General features: G+C 38.4%; 1 protein-coding gene across 1 annotated transcript in view; it reads right to left on the bottom strand.

The window, feature by feature from the left end:
* The window catches only part of LOC110456185, a 36904-nt gene extending 22590 nt beyond the window's left edge, over nucleotides 1–14314 (bottom strand). The window contains exons 1-2 of the mRNA XM_021506763.1: nucleotides 14108–14314; nucleotides 4272–4780 (exon numbers count right to left, since the gene is read on the bottom strand). Of these exons, the coding sequence (XP_021362438.1) occupies nucleotides 4272–4326 (55 nt within the window). The 5' untranslated portion in view covers nucleotides 4327–4780; nucleotides 14108–14314. The remainder of the gene's footprint in view (nucleotides 1–4271; nucleotides 4781–14107) is intronic.
* Nucleotides 14315–21017: the final 6703 nt, after the last annotated feature.

Raw genomic sequence — 21017 nt, forward strand, 5'->3', positions numbered from 1 at the left:
TTCCGAAACAGTTGTAAAATACCGCTTAAGGGTAACAATCTGTGTCTTAAGTGTTCCGGAACAGATGTAAAATACCACTAAAGGGTAACAATCTGTGTCTTAAGTGTTCTGAAACAGATGTAGAATACCGCTAAACGGCAACAATCTGTGTCTTAAGTGTTCCGAAACAGATGTAAAATACCGCTTAAGGGTAACAATCTGTGTCTTAAGTGTTCCGGAACAGATGTAAAATACCACTAAACGGTACCAATCTGTGTCCTTAGTGTTCCGAAACAGAGGTAAAATACCGCTTAAGGGTAACAATCCGTGTCTTAAGTATTCCGAAACAGTTGTAAAATACCGCTTAAGGGTAACAATCTGTGTCTTAAGTGTTCCGGAACAGATGTAAAATACCACTAAAGGGTAACAATCTGTGTCTTAAGTGTTCTGAAACAGATGTAGAATACCGCTAAACGGCAACAATCTGTGTCTTAAGTGTTCCGAAACAGATGTAAAATACCGCTTAAGGGTAACAATCTGTGTCTTAAGTGTTCCGAAACAGTTGTAAAATACCACTTAAGGGTAACAATCTGTGTCTTAAGTGTTCTGAAACAGATGTAGAATACCGCTAAACGGTAACAATCTATGACTTAAGTGTTCCGAAACAGAAGTAGAATACCGCTTAAGGGTAACAATCTGTGTGTTAAGTGTTCCGAAACAGATGTAAAATACCACTAAACGATACCAATCTGTGTCCTTAGTGTTCCGAAACAGAGGTAAAATACCGCTTAAGGGTAACAATCTGTGTCTTAAGTGTTCCGAAACAGATGTAGGATACCGCTAAACGGCAACAATCTGTGTCTTAAGTGTTCCGAAACAGTTGTAAAATACCACTTAAGGGTAACAATCTGTGTCTTAAGTGTTCCGAAACAGATGTAGAATACCGCTAAACGGTATCAATCGGTGTCCTGAGTGTTCCGAAACAGATGTAGAATACCGCTTAAGGGTAACAATCTGTGTCTTAAGTGTTCCGAAACAGATGTAGAATACCGCTAAACGGTAACAATCCGTGTCTTAAGTGTTCCGAAACAGATGTAGAATACCGCTAAACGGTAACAATCTATGACTTAAGTGTTCCGAAACAGATGTAGAATACCGCTTAAGCTTAACAATCTATGACTTAAGTGTTCCGAAACAGATGTAGAACACCGCTTAAGGGTAACAATCTATGACTTAAGTGTTCCGAAACAGATGTAGAATACCGCTTAAGGGTAACAATCTATGACTTAAGTGTTCCGAAACAGATGTAGAATACCGCTAAACGGTAACAATCTATGACTTAAGTGTTCCGAAACAGATGTAGAATACCGCTTAAGGGTAACAATCTATGACTTAAGTGTTCCGAAACAGATGTAGAATACCGCTAAACGGTAACAATCTATGACTTAAGTGTTCCGAAACAGATGTAGAATACCGCTTAAGGGTAACAATCTATGACTTAAGTGTTCCGAAACAGATGTAGAATACCGCTAAACGGTAACAATCTGTGTCTTAAGTGTTCCGAAACAGATGTAGAATACCGCTAAACGGTAACAATCTGTGTCTTAAGTGTTCCGAAACAGATGTAGAATACCGCTAAACGGTAACAATCTGTGTCTTAAGTGTTCCGAAACAGATGTAGAATACCGCTAAACGGTAACAATCTGTGTCTTAAGTGTTCCGAAACAGATGTAGAATACCGCTAAACGGTAACAATCTGTGTCTTAAGTGTTCCGAAACAGATGTAGAATACCGCTAAACGGTAACAATCTGTGTCTTAAGTGTTCCGAAACAGATGTAGAATACCGCTAAACGGTAACAATCTGTGTCTTAAGTGTTCCGAAACAGATGTAGAATACCGCTAAACGGTAACAATCTGTGTCTTAAGTGTTCCGAAACAGATGTAGAATACCGCTAAACGGTAACAATCTGTGTCTTAAGTGTTCCGAAACAGATGTAGAATACCGCTAAACGGTAACAATCTGTGTCTTAAGTGTTCCGAAACAGATGTAGAATACCGCTAAACGGTAACAATCTGTGTCTTAAGTGTTCCGAAACAGATGTAGAATACCGCTAAACGGTAACAATCTGTGTCTTAAGTGTTCCGAAACAGATGTAGAATACCGCTAAACGGTAACAATCTGTGTCTTAAGTGTTCCGAAACAGATGTAGAATACCGCTAAACGGTAACAATCTGTGTCTTAAGTGTTCCGAAACAGATGTAGAATACCGCTAAACGGTAACAATCTGTGTCTTAAGTGTTCCGAAACAGATGTAGAATACCGCTAAACGGTAACAATCTGTGTCTTAAGTGTTCCGAAACAGATGTAGAATACCGCTAAACGGTAACAATCTGTGTCTTAAGTGTTCCGAAACAGATGTAGAATACCGCTAAACGGTAACAATCTGTGTCTTAAGTGTTCCGAAACAGATGTAGAATACCGCTAAACGGTAACAATCTGTGTCTTAAGTGTTCCGAAACAGATGTAGAATACCGCTAAACGGTAACAATCTGTGTCTTAAGTGTTCCGAAACAGATGTAGAATACCGCTAAACGGTAACAATCTGTGTCTTAAGTGTTCCGAAACAGATGTAGAATACCGCTAAACGGTAACAATCGGTGTCTTAAGTGTTCCGAAACAGATGTAGAATACCGCTAAACGGTAACAATCGGTGTCTTAAGTGTTCCGAAACAGATGTAGAATACCGCTAAACGGTAACAATCTGTGTCTTAAGTGTTCCGAAACAGATGTAGAATACCGCTAAACGGTAACAATCCGTGTCTTAAGTGTTCCGAAACAGATGTAAAATACCGCTAAACGGTAACAAACCGTGTCTTAAGTGTTCCGGAACAGATGTAGAACACGGCTTTTCATTTTCATTGATTTTTTTTCTATAGAGTAACATAATTGTAATTCACTGGAACTATTTAATGTAAATTTTCGTTTGACAGCTGTCACCCAAACTAATTACCGTATTTTATTGCGTAAATGTACTTTACGACATCATAATACCTTGTTACAATAATTAGGACCTAGGCCCCGGATGTACAGATGTGTTTGGATACTGATTTCTGGAAAATCCATTAGAGAAAGTTATTGTCATAAACGTTTTTGGACCACATTCAACATCTCCAGAACGTTTACTTTTCAAATCATATACGAACGCCTTTAAAAATCAAACATAGCAAAAGTTAATAAATTTCCGTTAACATCACACTCGGGAAGCGAAACGTGTCAACGGTAAGAAATAAAATTGAATTAACTTTTATGTTTTTTACGTGCAGTAAAATATTCGAAAAATGTAGAAGCTGGAAGCCGATCAAGAGCACAATAAAGCGAAAGTATACATCGATGAAGCCTTAGACGTATGGAATGCGCTTAAGGAGGAACAAGGGTTTGTCCACCACTACGAGACTTTTACTTGACAGGTGAGAACAGAACGTTTACTCTGAAAACATGACCTCTGACCCAGTCGAGGATATTGTGACAGCTCGTGAATTCGGGTGTGAATAATTATGACGTAACATGGCCTCTTAGCCCTGCTTCGTTTCAGATAAGTAGCAGTCGTGAAAAGGCTTCACACGCCTATACTTGACACAAATATAAGTCATTGACATTTTGAATCCTTTCAAACCAATATACTTATAGTATTTAATGAATTTTACGACTGCAATTTTGACGCCAGTATTTCCGACAGATTGCGGCACAGTAACTTTAATCAAATGATTACTCCGAGATGACGGGTACTAGTTGAGAGTAGCTAGTCAACTCGTATCACCCGCAAGGGTATTGCCTGTAATAGTCTATTCATTACATGTGATAGACTTTTAAATACCTATCATATACAATGTATTACGAAATATTAGTATTACCACTCCATAGTTTACATCCACGTATACCGTTACACCGCGGAATGTATTTTCTCTATGGAAGTCCTTAATGTTTAACCATGATTTTAGGCACAAAAATACGTGGTTGACTGTTTGTCAGAACTAGCCTGATTGTAGATTTACCTGCGGACTAACAAGTGTACCCATCGCTGTCAGTTTGAGTAGTCAATATCTCTCCTCTGTATCTTTGTTTGTAGAAAAAAAAACAATTCTTTTTTATTTAATGATTTATAAGCATGCCATGTAATTGCCCGGTAGATAGACAATGTGTAGGTAAATATCTTTGTATTACACATTTATAATTAATCATTGGATCGAACAGTAAACCTAAAGCGTACATAATAGTGCGATGTTGACTTACCTATGAAGCACAGTGTCAGAACGACAATACAGAATAGAGAGGACAGGGGAGTCATAGTCCTCTGTCCGTCCTAGTTGTCCGTCCTAGTCCTCTGTCCGTCCTAAGCTGGGACGTCCGATATCAGGGCACATAGGTTCATCCCCTCCATTATAAGTGATCTTCGCCAACAGACGAAACAGCTACGATTGGACTGACTGGCCGTTTATTCAATAAACTACATTCACGTTTCTATGAACTTGGTATCCAAGGATTAAATTAAGAACTATTTCCCGTCCAAACTCCGTGTTTGTAACGGTGCCGATGCGTCTCCAGGAAACTATGGCCGTCAGGTGTGCGGTCCACTACTTCCACTATCGACCACCACACCGGCACCATCACAGTAATAGCGCAAAACGGCGCTATTTTCCCAATTAAAATTAAAATCCGTCTTATGATCAATGGCCTAACTGATGAGGGAGTGTTTGTTCTTGTCCCGCTGAGCCAGTCACGTAACGGGTACCGATCGATAACTAGACGCAAAGTAAAAGCCTTGTCAGAATAAAATATAAAATAAATATTGGAAAAGACTCATTGACATCAAAAATACGCACATAATCACAAACATAAAAAAGATAATATTGGTGATTGATGGTGTATTTATCACCAGCGGTAGTTAACACAATGGTCGACTTCAGCGTCGCGCTAGGACAACCAGCAATCTGGTTCACGTCCCCTTGTAGTACCTATACTTCTGATGATCAACATCTGACTGAACCACCAGCCGTTTCTGTGAGATGTGGCGATAATCACTCATGAGTGATGTATGACGAAAAAAGCATCAAGGATTAAGGTCTACACTATGGTACACAGCATCAGTTATTGAGGTCTACACTATGGTACACAGCATCATAGGTCTACACTATGGTACACAACATCAGTTATTAAGGTCTACACTATGGTACACAGCCACAGTTATTAAGGTCTACACTATGGGTACACGACATCAGGGATTAAGGTCTACACAGCATCATAGGTCTACACTATGGTACACAGCATCATAGGTCTACACTATGGGTACACAGCATCAGTTATTAAGGTCTACACTATGGTACACAGTATCAGTTATTAAGGTCTACACTATGGTACACAACATCAGTCATTAAGGTCTACACTATGGTACACAGTATCAGTTATTAAGGTCTACACTATGGTACACAGTATCAGTTATTAAGGTCTACACTATGGTACACAGTATCAGTTATTAAGGTCTACATTATGGTACACAGTATCAGTTATTAAGGTCTACACTATTGTACACAGTATCAGTTATCCGCTTAAGGGTAACAATCCACAGCATCAGTTATTAAGGTCTACACTATTGTACACAGTATCAGTTATTCAGGTCTACACTATGGTACACAGTATCAGTTATTAAGGTCTACACTATGGTACACTGCATCAGTTATTGAGGTCTACACTATGATACACAGCATCAGTTATTAAGGTCTACACTATGGGTACACGGCATCAGTTATTAAGGTCTACACTATGGTACACAGCATCAGTTATTAAGGTCTACACTATGGTACACAGTATCAGTTATTAAGGTCTACAATATGGTACAAAGTATCAGTTATTAAGGTCTACACTATGGGTACACAGCATCAGTTATTAAGGTTTACACTATGGTACACAGCCACAGTTATTAAGGTCTACACTATGGTACACGGCATCAGTTATTAAGGTCTACACTATGGTACACTGTATCAGTTATTAAGGTCTACACTATGATACACAGCATCAGTTATTAAGGTCTACATTATGGGTACACAGTATCAGTGATTAAGGTCTACACTATGAGTACACAGTATCAGTTATTAAGGTCTACATTATGGGTACACAGTATCAGTGATTAAGGTCTACACTATGAGTACACAGTATCAGTTATTAAGGTCTACATTATGGGTACACAGTATCAGTGATTAAGGTCTACACTATGAGTACACAGTATCAGTTATTAAGGTCTACACTATGGGCACACGGCATCAGTTATTAAGGTCTACACTATGGCACACAGCATCAGTTATTAAGGTCTACCTTATGATACACAGCATCAGTTATTTAAGGTCTACACTATGGGTACACAGTATCAGTTATTAAGGTCTACAATATGGTACAAAGTATCAGTTATTAAGGTCTACACTATGGGCACACGGCATCAGTTATTAAGGTCTATACTATGGTACACAGCATCATGTTATTAAGGTCTACACTATTGCACACAGCATCAGTTATTAAGGTCTACATTATGGGTACACAGTATCAGTGATTAAGGTCTACACTATGAGTACACAGCATCAGTGAGTAAGGTCTACACTATGGGTACACGACATCAGGGATTAAGGTCTACACAGCATCATAGGTCTACACTATGGTACACAACATCAGGGATTAAGGTCTACACTATGGTACACAACATCAGGGATTAAGGTCTACACTATGGTACACGACATCGGTTATTAAGGTTTACACTATGGTACACAGCCACAGTTATTAAGGTCTACACTATGGTACACAGCATCATGTTATTAAGGTCTACACTATGGCACACAGCATCAGTTATTAAGGTCTACAATATGGGTACACGACATCAGGGATTAAGGTCTACACTATGGTACACAGGATCAGTTATTAAGGTCTACACTATGATACACAGCATCAGTTATTAAGGTCTACATTATGGGTACACAGTATCAGTGATTAAGGTCTACACTATGAGTACACAGCATCAGTGAGTAAGGTCTACACTATGGGTACACGACATCAGTTATTAAGGTCTACACTATGGTACACAACATCAGTTATTAAGGTCTACTCTATGGTACACAGTATCAGTTATTAAGGCCTACACTATGGGACACAGCCACAGTTATTAAGGTCTACACTATGGTACACGACATCAGTTATTAAGGTTTACACTATTGTACACAGCATCAGTTATTAAGGTCTACCTTATGATACACAGCATCAGTTATTTAAGGTCTACACTATGGGTACACAGTATCAGTTATTAAGGTCTACACTATTGGTACACAGCATCAGTTATTAAGGCCTACACTATGGGACACAGCCACAGTTATTAAGGTCTACACTATGGTACACAACATCAGGGATTAAGGTCTACACTATGGTACACGACATCAGGTATTAAGGTTTACACTATGGTACACAGCCACAGTTATTAAGGTCTATGCTATGGTACACAGCATCAGTTATTAAGGCCTACACTATGGTACACAGTATCAGTTATTGAGGTCTACACTATGATACACAGCATCAGTTATTAAGGTCTACCTTATGATACACAGCATCAGTTATTTAAGGTCTACACTATGGGTACACAGTATCAGTTATTAAGGTCTACACTATGGTACACGACATCAGTTATTAAGGTCTACACTATGAGTACACAGTATCAGTTATTAAGGTCTACATTATGGTACACAGCATCAGTTATTAAGGCCTACACTATGGGACACAGCCACAGTTATTAAGGTCTACACTATGGTACACAGGATCAGTTATTAAGGTCTACACTATGAGTACACAGCATCATAGGTCTACACTATGGTACACAGCATCATAGGCCTACACTATGGTACACAACATCAGTTATTAAGGTCTACTCTATGGTACACAGTATCAGTTATTAAGGCCTACACTATGGGACACAGCCACAGTTATTAAGGTCTACACTATGGTACACGGCATCAGTTATTAAGGTCTACACTATGGGCACACGGCATCAGTTATTAAGGTCTATACTATGGTACACAGCATCATGTTATTAAGGTCTACACTATTGCACACAGCATCAGTTATTAAGGTCTACAATATGGGTACACGACATCAGGGATTAAGGTCTACACTATGGTACACGACATCAGTTATTAAGGTTTACACTATGGTACACAGCATCATAGGTCTACACTATGGTACACAACATCAGTTATTAAGGTCTACACTATGGTACACAGCATCATATGTCTACACTATGGTACACAGCCTTAGGGATTAAGGTCTACACAATGGGTACAGAGCATCAGGGATTATGTCTATATAATGGGTACAGAGCATAAGGGATTATGTCTACACTATGGGTACACGACATCAGGGATTAAGGTCTACACTATGGTACACAACATCAGGGATTAAGGTCTACACTATGGTACACAGCATCATATGTCTACACTATGGTACACAGCCTTAGGGATTAAGGTCTACACAATGGGTACAGAGCATCAGGGATTATGTCTATATAATGGGTACAGAGCATAAGGGATTATGTCTACACTATGGGTACACGACATCAGGGATTAAGGTCTACACAATGGGTACAGAGCATCAGGGATTATGTCTATATTATGGGTACAGACCATCAGGGATTATGTCTATACTATGGTACACGGCATCAGTGGTTAAGGTCTATAATATGGGTACACAGCATCAGTTATTAAGGTCTACACTATGGTACATAGTATCAGTTATTAGGGTCTACAATATGGGTACAAAGCATCAGTTATTAAGGTCTACATTATGGGTACACAGTATATCAGTGATGTAGGTCTACAATATGGGTACACAGTATATCAGAGATGTAGGTCTACAATATGGGTACACAGCAAAGAGGATAAAGGTCTACACTATGATACACAGCATCAGTTATTAAGGTCTACACTATGAGTACACAGCATCAGTGATTAAGGTCTACACTATGAGTACACAGCATCAGTGATTAAGGTCTACACTATGAGTACACAGTATCAGTTATTAAGGTCTACATTATGGGTACACAGTATCAGTGATTAAGGTCTACACTATGGGTACACAGCATCAGTGATTAAGGTCTACACTATGAGTACACAGCATCAGTGATTAAGGTCTACACTATGAGTACACAGCATCAGTGATTAAGGTCTACACTATGGTACACATCATCAGTGATTAAGGTCTACGCTATGGGTACACAGCATCAGTTATTAAGGTGTACACTATGGGTACACAGCATCAGTTATTAAGGTCTACACTATGGGTACACAGCATCAGGCAGTAAGGTCTACACTATGAGTACACAGTATCAGTTATTAAGATCTACACTATGGGTACACGACATCAGTTATTAAGGTCTACACTATGAGTACACAGCATCAGGCAGTAAGGTCTACACTATGGTACACGACATCAGTTATTAAGGTCTACACTATGAGTACACAGCGTCAGTGATTAAGGTCTACACTATGAGTACACAGCATCAGTGAGTAAGGTCTACACCATGGGTACACAGCATCAAGGATTAAGGTCTACGCTATGAGTACACTTAATTTTATTTACACATTAACCACAAAAACGGCACATAACTTCATTTACCCAAACAAACAAAACTTGAACTGTAATCATTGTAGATATTTTAGTATGCATCCAATAAACCAGAATCCAAACTCTGATTTTGTTGTTTGCAGTCTTGATATTTTAATAGTGTACGTTATGTAATGTGATACTATCTTGGTTGTGTGTTTGTTTTAAGTGGCAATAAGTTTTTGGTAGTGCGGATTATACATTGTGACAACTTATTCGTGGTGTGTTTTGTGATAATTTATTGGTTGTATTTATTTTGTGTTGTGGTAAGTTAATGTAAGTGTGTGCAATGTTTTGTGTTAACTAATTGGTATTTCGTGTTATGTGTTAACTTATCGGTAGTTCGTGATATGTGTTAAGCTATTGGTAGTTCGTGCTATATGTTAACTTATCGGTAGTTCGTGATATGTGCTATGTTATTGGTAGTTCGTGCTGTGTGTTAACTTATAGGTAGTTCGTGTTATGTGCTATGTTATTGGTAGTTCGTGTTATGTGTTAACTTATTGGTAGTTTATGCTATATGGCAACTTATTGGTAGTTGGTGCTTTGTGCTAACTTATCTGTAGTTCGTGATATGTGCTATTGTATCGGTAGTTCGTGCTATGTGTTAACTTATTTGTAGTTCGTGCTATGTGTTAACTTATCGGTAGTTCGTGCTATATGTTAACTTATCGGTAGTTCGTGATATGTGTTAACTTATTGGTAGTTCGTGCTACATGTTAACTTATCGGAAGTTCGTGATATGTGTTAACTTATTGGTAGTTCGTGCTACATGTTAACTTATCGGTAGTTCGTGCTATATGTGTTCAGTTATTGGTAGTTCTTGATGTGTGTTAACTTATCGGTAGTTCGTGCTATATGTGTTCAGTTATTGGTAGTTCTTGATGTGTGTTAACTTATCGGTAGTTCGTGATATGTGTTAAGTTATTGGTAGTTCGTGCTATATCTAGTTCGTGCTATATGTTAACTTATTGGTAGTTCGTGCTACATGTTAACTTATCGGTAGTTCGTGCTACATGTTACTTATTGGTAGTTGGTGCTTTGTGCTAACTTATCTGTAGTTCGTGATATGTGCTATTGTATCGGTAGTTCGTGCTATGCGTTAACTTATTTGTAGTTCGTGCTATGTGTTATCTTATCGGTAGTTCGTGCTACATGTTACTTATTGGTAGTTGGTGCTTTGTGCTAACTTATCTGTAGTTCGTGATATGTGCTATTGTATCGGTAGTTCGTGCTATGTGTTAGCTTATTTGTAGTTCGTGCTATGTGTTATCTTATCGGTAGTTCGTGCTACATGTTACTTATTGGTAGTTGGTGCTTTGTGCTAACTTATCTGTAGTTCGTGATATGTGCTTTTGTATCGGTAGTTCGTGCTATGTGTTAGCTTATTTGTAGTTCGTGCTATGTGTTATCTTATCGGTAGTTCGTGCTACATGTTACTTATTGGTAGTTGGTGCTTTGTGCTAACTTATCTGTAGTTCGTGATATGTGCTATTGTATCGGTAGTTCGTGCTATGCGTTAACTTATTTGTAGTTCGTGCTATGTGTTAACTTATCGGTAGTTCGTGCTACATGTTACTTATTGGTAGTTGGTGCTTTGTGCTAACTTATCTGTAGTTCGTGATATGTGCTATTGTATCGGTAGTTCGAGCTATGTGTTAACTTATTTGTAGTTCGTGCTATGTGTTATCTTATCGGTAGTTCGTGCTACATGTTACTTATTGGTAGTTGGTGCTTTGTGCTAACTTATCTGTAGTTCGTGATATGTGCTATTGTATCGGTAGTTCGTGCTATGTGTTAGCTTATTTGTAGTTCGTGCTATGTGTTATCTTATCGGTAGTTCGTGCTACATGTTAACTTATCGGTAGTTCGTGCTATATGTGTTAAGTTATTGGTAGTTCGTGCTATATCTAGTTCGTGCTATATGTTAACTTATTGGTAGTTCGTGCTACATGTTAACTTATTGGTAGTTCGTGCTACATGTTAACTTATTGGTAGTTCGTGCTATATGTTAACTTATCGGTAGTTCGCGATATGTGTTCAGTTATTGGTAGTTCTTGATGTGTGTTAACTTATCGGTATATGTTAAGTTATCGGTAGTTCGTGCTATATGTTAACTTATCGGTAGTTCGTGCTATGTGTTAGCTTATTTGTAGTTCGTGCTATGTGTTAACTTATCGGTAGTTCGTGCTATATGTGTTAAGTTATTGGTAGTTCGTGCTATATCTAGTTCGTGCTATATGTTAACTTATTGGTAGTTCGTGCTACATGTTAACTTATCGGTAGTTCGTGCTATATGTTAACTTATCGGTAGTTCGTGATATGTGTTAAGTTATTGGTAGTTCGTGCTATATCTAGTTCGTGCTATATGTTAACTTATCGGTAGTTCGTGCTATATGTGTTAAGTTATTGGTAGTTCGTGCTATATCTAGTTCGTGCTATATGTTAACTTATCGGTAGTTCGCGATATGTGTTAAGGATCTACTCTTCTGAGGTTTCAGTCACGTTCAAGTCTCGTTTTGATCTGGTGTAACGGGTTTTTGTAATATTTAACAAATTATGATATAATAGCAAACAAACATCTGAAAAACATGTAAAAAAAACTAGATGTCTGTTGCGTGTAGAACATTTTTTACAAGAATTTTTAAAAAATGACCAATTTGGCGGCCATTTTGAAAAAGTGTATTTATGTGAATTTCTTGTGCTTCACAAAGGGCCAAAATTCTCGTTTTTTGACACTAGATGGATCACTTAAATTGTCATTGTGTCAACATTTTTAATTGTAGCAAGTTCAATTTTGCTGTACAACTTTATAATGTTCAATATGATTAAAATAATATGCAAAAAAGTGGAAAGTTATATATATTTGATAATTTTTTTCGTATTAGGGTAACTTAAGCACTTTTGATTTTTGACCCCGAAAAAGGTGAAAAATAACACAAATAATAATGGGACAAAAAAAGAAGCACACCGACCCCCCATTTTTGTGGCTGTTTTCGAAAGAGAAACACATTTTCTTTTGATTCATTGAATACTAAAAAAAGTTTATTTCAGAATTTTTTTATATCAAGCGTTTAATCGGCAAAAAATGGTGAAAAATGTGCATTTTTTCATTAAAAAATATGGGGTAGGGGTAACTAAAATCGCATTTTTTAATTAAAAAGAATAAGTTTAAGACATTCTACTTCCATAGTTTCAAAGAAAATAATATTTTTATCAATACTACATACATTCATACATATCTGATAACACACTTGGAAGAAATTGTATGAATTTGTTCTGCAAATGGTCAAAACCTGAAAACTCACCTAAAATCACCGATTGTGTAAAATTGGTATATTTGACCGATCATAGCACAAAAACGAACACACCGACATATAGTTTTTTTTTGCATTTTCTACTATGCCATTATCTCCTTTTTCCAAAAATCAATATAAGAAAAAAAGTTTAATACAGGATTTTTTTGACTTCTCAGAGGAGTACATCCTTAAGTTACTGGTAGTTCGTGCTATATGTTAACTTATCGGTAGTTCGCGATATGTGTTCAGTTATTGGTAGTTCGTGATATATGTTAACTTATCGGTAGTTCGTGATATGTGTTAACTTATCGATAGTTCGTGCTACATGTTACATGTAACTTATTGGTAGTTCGTGCTGTGTGTTAACTTATCGGTAGTTTTTAATATGTGTTAACTTATCGGTAGTTCGTGATATGTGTTAAGTTATTGGTAGTTCGTGCTATATCTTAACTTATCGGTAGTTCGCGCTGTGTGTTAACTTATCGGTAGTTCGCGATATGTGTTAAGTTACTGGTAGTTCGTGCTATATGTTAACTTATCGGTAGTTCGTGATATGTGTTCAGTTATTGGTAGTTCTTGATGTGTGTTAACTTATCGGTAGTTCGTGCTATATGTTAACTTATCGGTAGTTCGTGCTACATGTTAACTTATTGGTAGTTCGTGCTGTGTGTTAACTTATCGGTAGTTCTTGATATGTGTTAACTTATCGGTAGTTCGTGATATGTGTTAAGTTATTGGTAGTTCGTGCTATATCTTAACTTATTGGTAGTTCGTGCTGTGTGTTAACTTATTGGTAGTTCGTGCTATATTTTAACTTATTGGTAGTTCGTGCTATGTGTTAACTTATTGGTAGTTCGTGATATGTGTTAAGTTATTGGAAGTTTGTGCTTTATGTTAACTTATTTGTAGTTCATGCTATATGTTAACTTATTGGTAGTTTGTGCTATGTGTTAACTTATTGGTAGTTTGTGCTATATTTTAACTTATTGGTAGTTCGTGCTTTGTGCGGTGATAACAAATAGGAAGTGTGTGATAAGTTATCGGTATTGAGCGTTCAGATTCAGACCATACAGTGTTATTTCATTATAAATATACAGCAAGTTACAATGAAATGCATTATAATCGAGTATAACATGTACTTACTGTTGTGGATTATGTGCGGTGGTGTCAGGACCCACATCTGTCAGATCTATAGATAGCCAGCGTATGATCAAGGCTATCCGTTACACCAGCTACACAGAGCCGTAGTATTGACTATTGATATGCATAATATACGCATTTTGGAATTGTTTGATTGTCTATTACATGTACCTGTTGAACTAGTAACATACGAGGTGGAGCTATATCATACAGGTAGTAACAAAACCCAGCATATACATACACAATAATAACAATAACTATATTGTTGTGAATTCTTGATACATACAGTTTACACTCTTTGTACATGCGGGGATGCATTTTATTTAGCTGATTCACAAAGTATGCATCAGTTCACACACCACATAGACTTCCATTGTCCGCACTGCCGCGGTTATTACACTGCTTATGCATCATTTAAGTTACGCGTATTAAACGAACCTTGTAAGCTCAGATTCAGCGGCCACATTTAACCACACTGTCGTCATTATTAATGAGACATATATCACCTTAATTAATGCCCGCCACAGTCAAGCTCTTCTACATCAAGACCCATTGTATTCATGTTTTACCAACACAGCCCAGTCATCCCGCACAAAAATAATCCAAGTATCAATTAAACTATCAACAAAAATTCAAACGGAATTTATTTCTGTTTTTTTTCTTGTTGATGAACTTCTGTATTATAAGGTTATACAGTCTACCGAAATCAACCTTGATTTCTTTTCTTCTTTGGGATCAAAAAAATAACTAAAATTACACATCTAGAGTACAACATTTACATCCTGTATAGCATTGAGTATGTGAAATATGACAAGACTAAAACACTTTAAAGATTTGCCAGACAGTTGCATACTAATGTTTTGCATTTAAACAATATTGAATAATTGATATGGTCGATAGCATCATCGAAATGAAAATAGTTGCATTTTAACACTATGAGCTAATCTCAAAAGCAATGTCGGTTTAGCGTTAACTCATAGAATATAGTATTGGTATTTAATTTTTATATGCGACTAGGCTATTTAGTTCAAATCGATTGGAAAACCTAATTTTGTAACTTTTTTGAATTTTGAAATAGTAAAAACAAAGGCGTACAAGCATTAACTATTCTCTTCTGTAAATGAATCATTTACTAGGAATGTCACTTCTGATAAAAATATTGACAAATGGTGAAAAAGTCACACCGTGCAACTTGGTTTGAAGAAGAAAGCCATGGTTTAGTATATAATTGGTGTTCTAATTGTATAGTTTTTGTCCAATTACAAAACAAGTTGGCCAGATATGTCGTTTAACGGACGTAAAAACTGATAATACTGGCACACCTATTAACACGATCGGCAAATCCCACAAACGTTATTGTACAAAAATGTCTTACTTAAATCAACTAATGAGATCTACCTTATCACTAGTACTAAATGACACGTGCTGTATGTCGGGGAGACCACATCGCCACTTAGGGATTCCCGACCCACTGCTTAAAACTGTATAACTATGTATTGGAAGCGACTTCTTTATCTTTGATAAATCATTCCTGAAAAGAAAACATACCTTATGGAACTTTTATGAGAAACAATAAAGAAGTAATAAACAAAACATAATCAACAACAGTGTTCTGAGTGTAAAAGACCGGGATTCGAACCCAGGACTTCAGATGGTTATACTATCGCTCTAACCGATTGAGCGACCTGTCCAACGGAAATGTCCAGGCCAAACTGTGTATGATGCAAAAGGAAGATAAGGGAAGGTTACTGTGTACAGGAAAAACTACTACACAATATATTTTTGGAGGGGAGCATTCCAAACTGATTAACCCACAATTTAAAAATATATTTCATTTATACATTGCAAGAACAAAGTAAACACAGTGTATATAATTGTATATATTCATATATTTGTGAACATACAGTAAATAGGTATGGTTCATACAATGTAAATATGTTTTCATGTGTACACATTATACACGTAGATATATTTGGTACTTCTTTGCACAATTACTGATGACTTGTACAGAGTAAAATCTCGAATTGACAAAACAATAACGCAAATGGAAAATATTTATGTGAACAATATTGGTTCACAATAGCAGTTTTTGGTTCACAGTATCAGTATTTGCTTCACGTTACAGCATTGCTAAACATATATGTCTGGTATTAAGCGAGATATCAACATACCTAGCGAAATTGATGTTCGGTAGAGCTAGCGATTAACATGTTAGTTACTCGCGTGAAGTTGTCAGATATTAGATGGTGTATAAGTTGTGGTATTGTTATGAGTAGATAAGTAGAATCCACCAGCTAATAAAGACGACCGAAAGAAGTGATAACATATCAACATTCTCGCCTAGACTGTGAGATGATATTTCATTCGCTACGCAGTGATATGTACATTAAAGATTCTGTGTGTACAAATACATTACAATTCCAGAACAACCAAATAAAAATGTCAATATTTCAATATTTTGTAAATCTACTTTACTTAATAACAGTTTACCCTCCATTTCAGCAACTTTTTGTGTTATGTCGGCAGAACTTTAACCTTTGAACGAGATTCCCGAATGAAGGGAGATAACTTAATCCTACTGACGGGAGCTTAGGGTGACACCATACTACAGATATCTAAGATATTTCGGCTCGTTATTAACTAAATTTTCATCTCACCCCCATCCTGAGATTAAAATGAAACTATAGGTTATATCGAAATGAAGCAGGATCATTTCCGTATTAATCGATCCATTAGGCTTCGTTAGTTTGTGAGAAATATATTTTGACGAAAGGACATGGTATGTCGTTTGGCATAAGATCATAGATTTTACTTACTGTGGTAAGACCAGTCAGCGGTTCCCAGCGCTCTGATCTGCATCTCCAACGAAGAAGAGCTCCATTTCTCTAACATTATTACAACAACCATGAAACAAGTTCTACCATACCCATGTCAATTACTCTGGTTTACCCGGATGGTAGCGCGCCATATATTAACAGAAATTTTACATGAAATATTTTCTTTATGTCTGTATACAAGAGAAAAGTAGATGGGCTTTTTACCTTAAATCTTGATCACGATAAAGATCTGTTTTACGTGACCGTTTATCTTTGGTATGAATCTCTGTACAGCTTCTAAATCGAACATATTAGTTTCCGTTGATCATCGCGGTCATATTTTAGGCTTCGAAAGACGTGTATCAAGGTTATTTCACCGGTAACAAAGACGTTCTGAGCTTACATTTTTGTACGCTGGGCTATGATTGATAGTATGTAACATTGTAGAGGTAACGTGTACTGTCAGGGACAACAGTCAGACAATGTATTGTTTACAAGATGTCTGGGAGTCTTGACATGACCAAAACGATCGTGCGATATTGAAAAAAAACCACATACAGCACGACCGTGTGACTATGATCACTTATGACAGTGTGATCTTAAATTACCCCTATCAAGGACGTGTGACTTTTACAAAACCCAGATTCAGGACCGTGTGACCTTGATTTAACATCTATGGGACATGCCAACGACATCGATCACGAAACGTCCAACCGGAAACCACGTACAAGTGTCATCTTGACTTGAACCATAGATCGTATGACCATTATACCATTGAATTGACGACCCCTCCACCGCCCCCCTCCCCCCCTCGAATCGACTACGTAACATTGACTTGACGGGCCGTGTGACCTTTACACGATCATTTGACCTTGACATAATCCTGTGGATTCTGATGCCAACTTTCATATGTTTATTTGTAATCAAAGAATCACACACAGATCTAGCTGGTGCTAGCTGATGTTATGACTATGTTCGCGATCTGGTATCGTAGATAATATCAACACGCTCCTTTACTTACCATAAGGCTTGTATTCGTCTATAGGATTAGTCAGTGTTTGTGTGTGTAAGATACCGGAGAAACTAACTTAACCTTTGTGTCAAGTCACAGAAATACAAGCAGTCGAGAATGTAATCAGAACTGCAGCAGCGTACACGTAACGCACGTGTGCGCGGGCGCGCGTATGTATAGCATGTATCCTCCCACTCGGTATACAGCTGGAGAGGTTAGACGGTAGAAAATCTTTATAAACATGTCGGTAGTAACTTTTATTGATGGGCATGTCGGAATAAAGGTGTAGAGGTTGAAACAGGGTAGTGCCATGGATAAAAAAATGGTGTATGAAGGGTGACAGAGGAGGATAACGTCATCTTGGGAGGGAAAAGGAATGGTGACGCCAACTTGGGAGGAAAAAGGAGGGTTACGTCAGCTGGGGAGAGGAAAAGGAGGGTAACATCAGCTGGGGAGTGGAAAATGGAGGTAACATCAGCTGGGGAAGGGAAAAGGGAGGTATCATCAGCTGGTAAGTGGAAAAGGGAGTTAACATAAGCTGGGGAGGGGAAATGATGGTAGCGTCAGCTGGGGAGGGAAAAAGGAGGAAACATCAGCTGGGGAAGGGAAAAGGGAGGCATCATCAGCTGGCAAGTGGAAAAGGGAGTTAACATCAGCTGGGGAGGGGAAAAGGGAGGTAACATAAGCTGGGGAGGGGAAATGATGGTAGCGTCAGCTGGGGAGGGAAAAAGGAGGAAACATCAGCTGGGGAGCGCAAAAGGGAGGGTAACGTCAGCTTGGGAGGAGATACCAAGGAGGGTATCGTCAGCAGGGGAAGGGGAGGTAGAGAAGGAAAACGTCAGTTTGGGAGGGGAAATGGAGGGTATAACATCAGCAGGGGAGGTATTGCCGAGGAGGGTAACATCACGGCTGGGGAGGGGAACAGGAGGGTAGCATTAGCTTTAGGGATACAGAGGAGGCTAATGCCAGCTGGGGAGGGGGATACACAGAGAGCGGTAAGTAGACACTCGTGTCTTGCACGCGCCTCCCTTCCTCACTAATTAGTACAACACTCGACAGCGCTGGAGTCCCGTCTGTACTTCCGCTCAACAATACACTTATGTGAGGCATTTCCGTATACCATACAATCAAAGGAATGTCGTCACTACGACACCCCATACGTACAATATCAACATATATCTCCAGCACAAACAGCTATCCTTAAAATACCACAGACAACCAACAGGTAACCTACTGGTGTATACCTTCACCATTAATGTGCATAAGCCGCCACCGCGTAATCCAACAATATACAGTGTACATATGTGGGACTCCAGTACAGACGTCCGCAACGTAATCCAACGGTACGGACTTCCTCCTCGTAATCCAGCAGTGCAGATATTTACTACAGTTGTAATCCACCATTAAAAATGTCCAGTTTATAATCCACCAGTAAAGATGTCCGCTCTGTAATCCACCAGTAAAGATGTCCACTCTGTAATCCACCAATAAAGGTGTCCACTCTGTAATCTAGCATTTAAAATATGTCCACTCTGTAATCCACCAGTAAAGATGTCCGCTCTGTAATCCACCAGTAAAGATGTCCGCTCTGTAACCCAACAGTAAAGATGTCCGCTCTGTAATTTAACAATAAAGATGTCCACTCTGTAATCCAGCATTTAAAATATGTCCACTCTGTAATCAACCAGTAAAGGTGTCCGCTCTGTAATCCACCAGTAAAAGGTGTCCACTCTGCAATCCACCAGTAAAGATGTCCGCTCTGTAATCCACCAGTAAAGGTGTCCAGTCTGTAATCCACCAGTAAAGGTGTCCGCTCTGTAATCCACCAGTAAAGGTGTCCGCTCTGTAATCCACCAGTTAAAGGTGTCCACTCTGTAATCCACCAGTTAAAGGTGTCTGCTCTGTAATCCACCAGTAAAGATGTCCGCTCTGCAATCCACCAGTAAAGATGTCCGCTCTGTAATCCACAAGTAAAAGGTGTCCACTCTGTAATCCAACAGTAAAGATGTTCGCTCTGTAATCCACCAGTAAAGATGTCCGCTCTGTAATCCACCAGTAAAAGGTGTCCACTCTGCAATCCACCAGTAAAGATGTCCGCTCTGTAATCCACCAGTAAAGGTGTCAGCTCTGTAATCCACCAGTAAAGGTGTCCGCTCTGTAATCCACCAGTAAATGTGTCAGCTCTGTAATCCACCAGTTAAAGGTGTCCACTCTGTAATCCAACAGTAAAGATGTCCACTCTGTAATCCAACAGTAAAGATGTCCGCTCTGTAATCCACCAGTAAAGATGTCCGCTCTGCAATCCACCAGTAAAAGGTGACCACTCTGCAATCCACCAGTAAAAGTGTCCGCTCTGTTACCCACCAGTAAAGGTGACCACTCTGCAATCCACCAGTAAAGATGTCCGCTCTGTAACCCACCAGTAAAGGTGACCACTCTGCAATCCACCAGTAAAGATGTCCGCTCTGTAATCCACCAGTAAAGATGTCCGCTCTGAAATCCACCAGTAAAGATGTCCGCTCTGCAATCCACCAGTAAATATGTCCGCTCTGTAAACCACCAGTAAAGGTGTCCGCTCTAGTTCCATAGTGTATGACCTTCCACTTGGAAATGATTTCATTCCGGTAAAATCAATAGTTTCAAATTATCGTTTATATTTATACTCGATCGGGTTTACGAGACAGCTTTGAATGACAGTTCAACCATTCTCGTGAGCCAGATCATTGGATTACGACATAAAACAAAACCGAAACTGATAAACTAGATCTTGGAAGCTGTTGACTTCACCAAGCTGATGCTCATTGCCAAGTTGTATTGTGACTGTAAGTGTCTCTCGTGACTAGATCGAGCGTGACTAGGTTATGTGACTAGAGTCAAGGATGACTTGGATAAAACGTGACAAGGGACTAGCGGTCCGTGATGATATAACTAGCATTTCGTCACTAGAGGACTATGTTCGTGACATGGACTTATTGTGTCTCGTGACTATATATATATAGAACTAGCGTTAACGTCGCCAGGGATCCGGGACTAGCGTCTAACGTCAATAGGGATTAATGTCGAATATAACTATTAGACCACTGAT

This window comes from Mizuhopecten yessoensis, unplaced genomic scaffold (genome assembly GCF_002113885.1).
Source record: "Mizuhopecten yessoensis strain PY_sf001 unplaced genomic scaffold, ASM211388v2 scaffold8557, whole genome shotgun sequence".
Classification (NCBI taxonomy): Eukaryota; Metazoa; Mollusca; class Bivalvia; order Pectinida; family Pectinidae; genus Mizuhopecten; species Mizuhopecten yessoensis.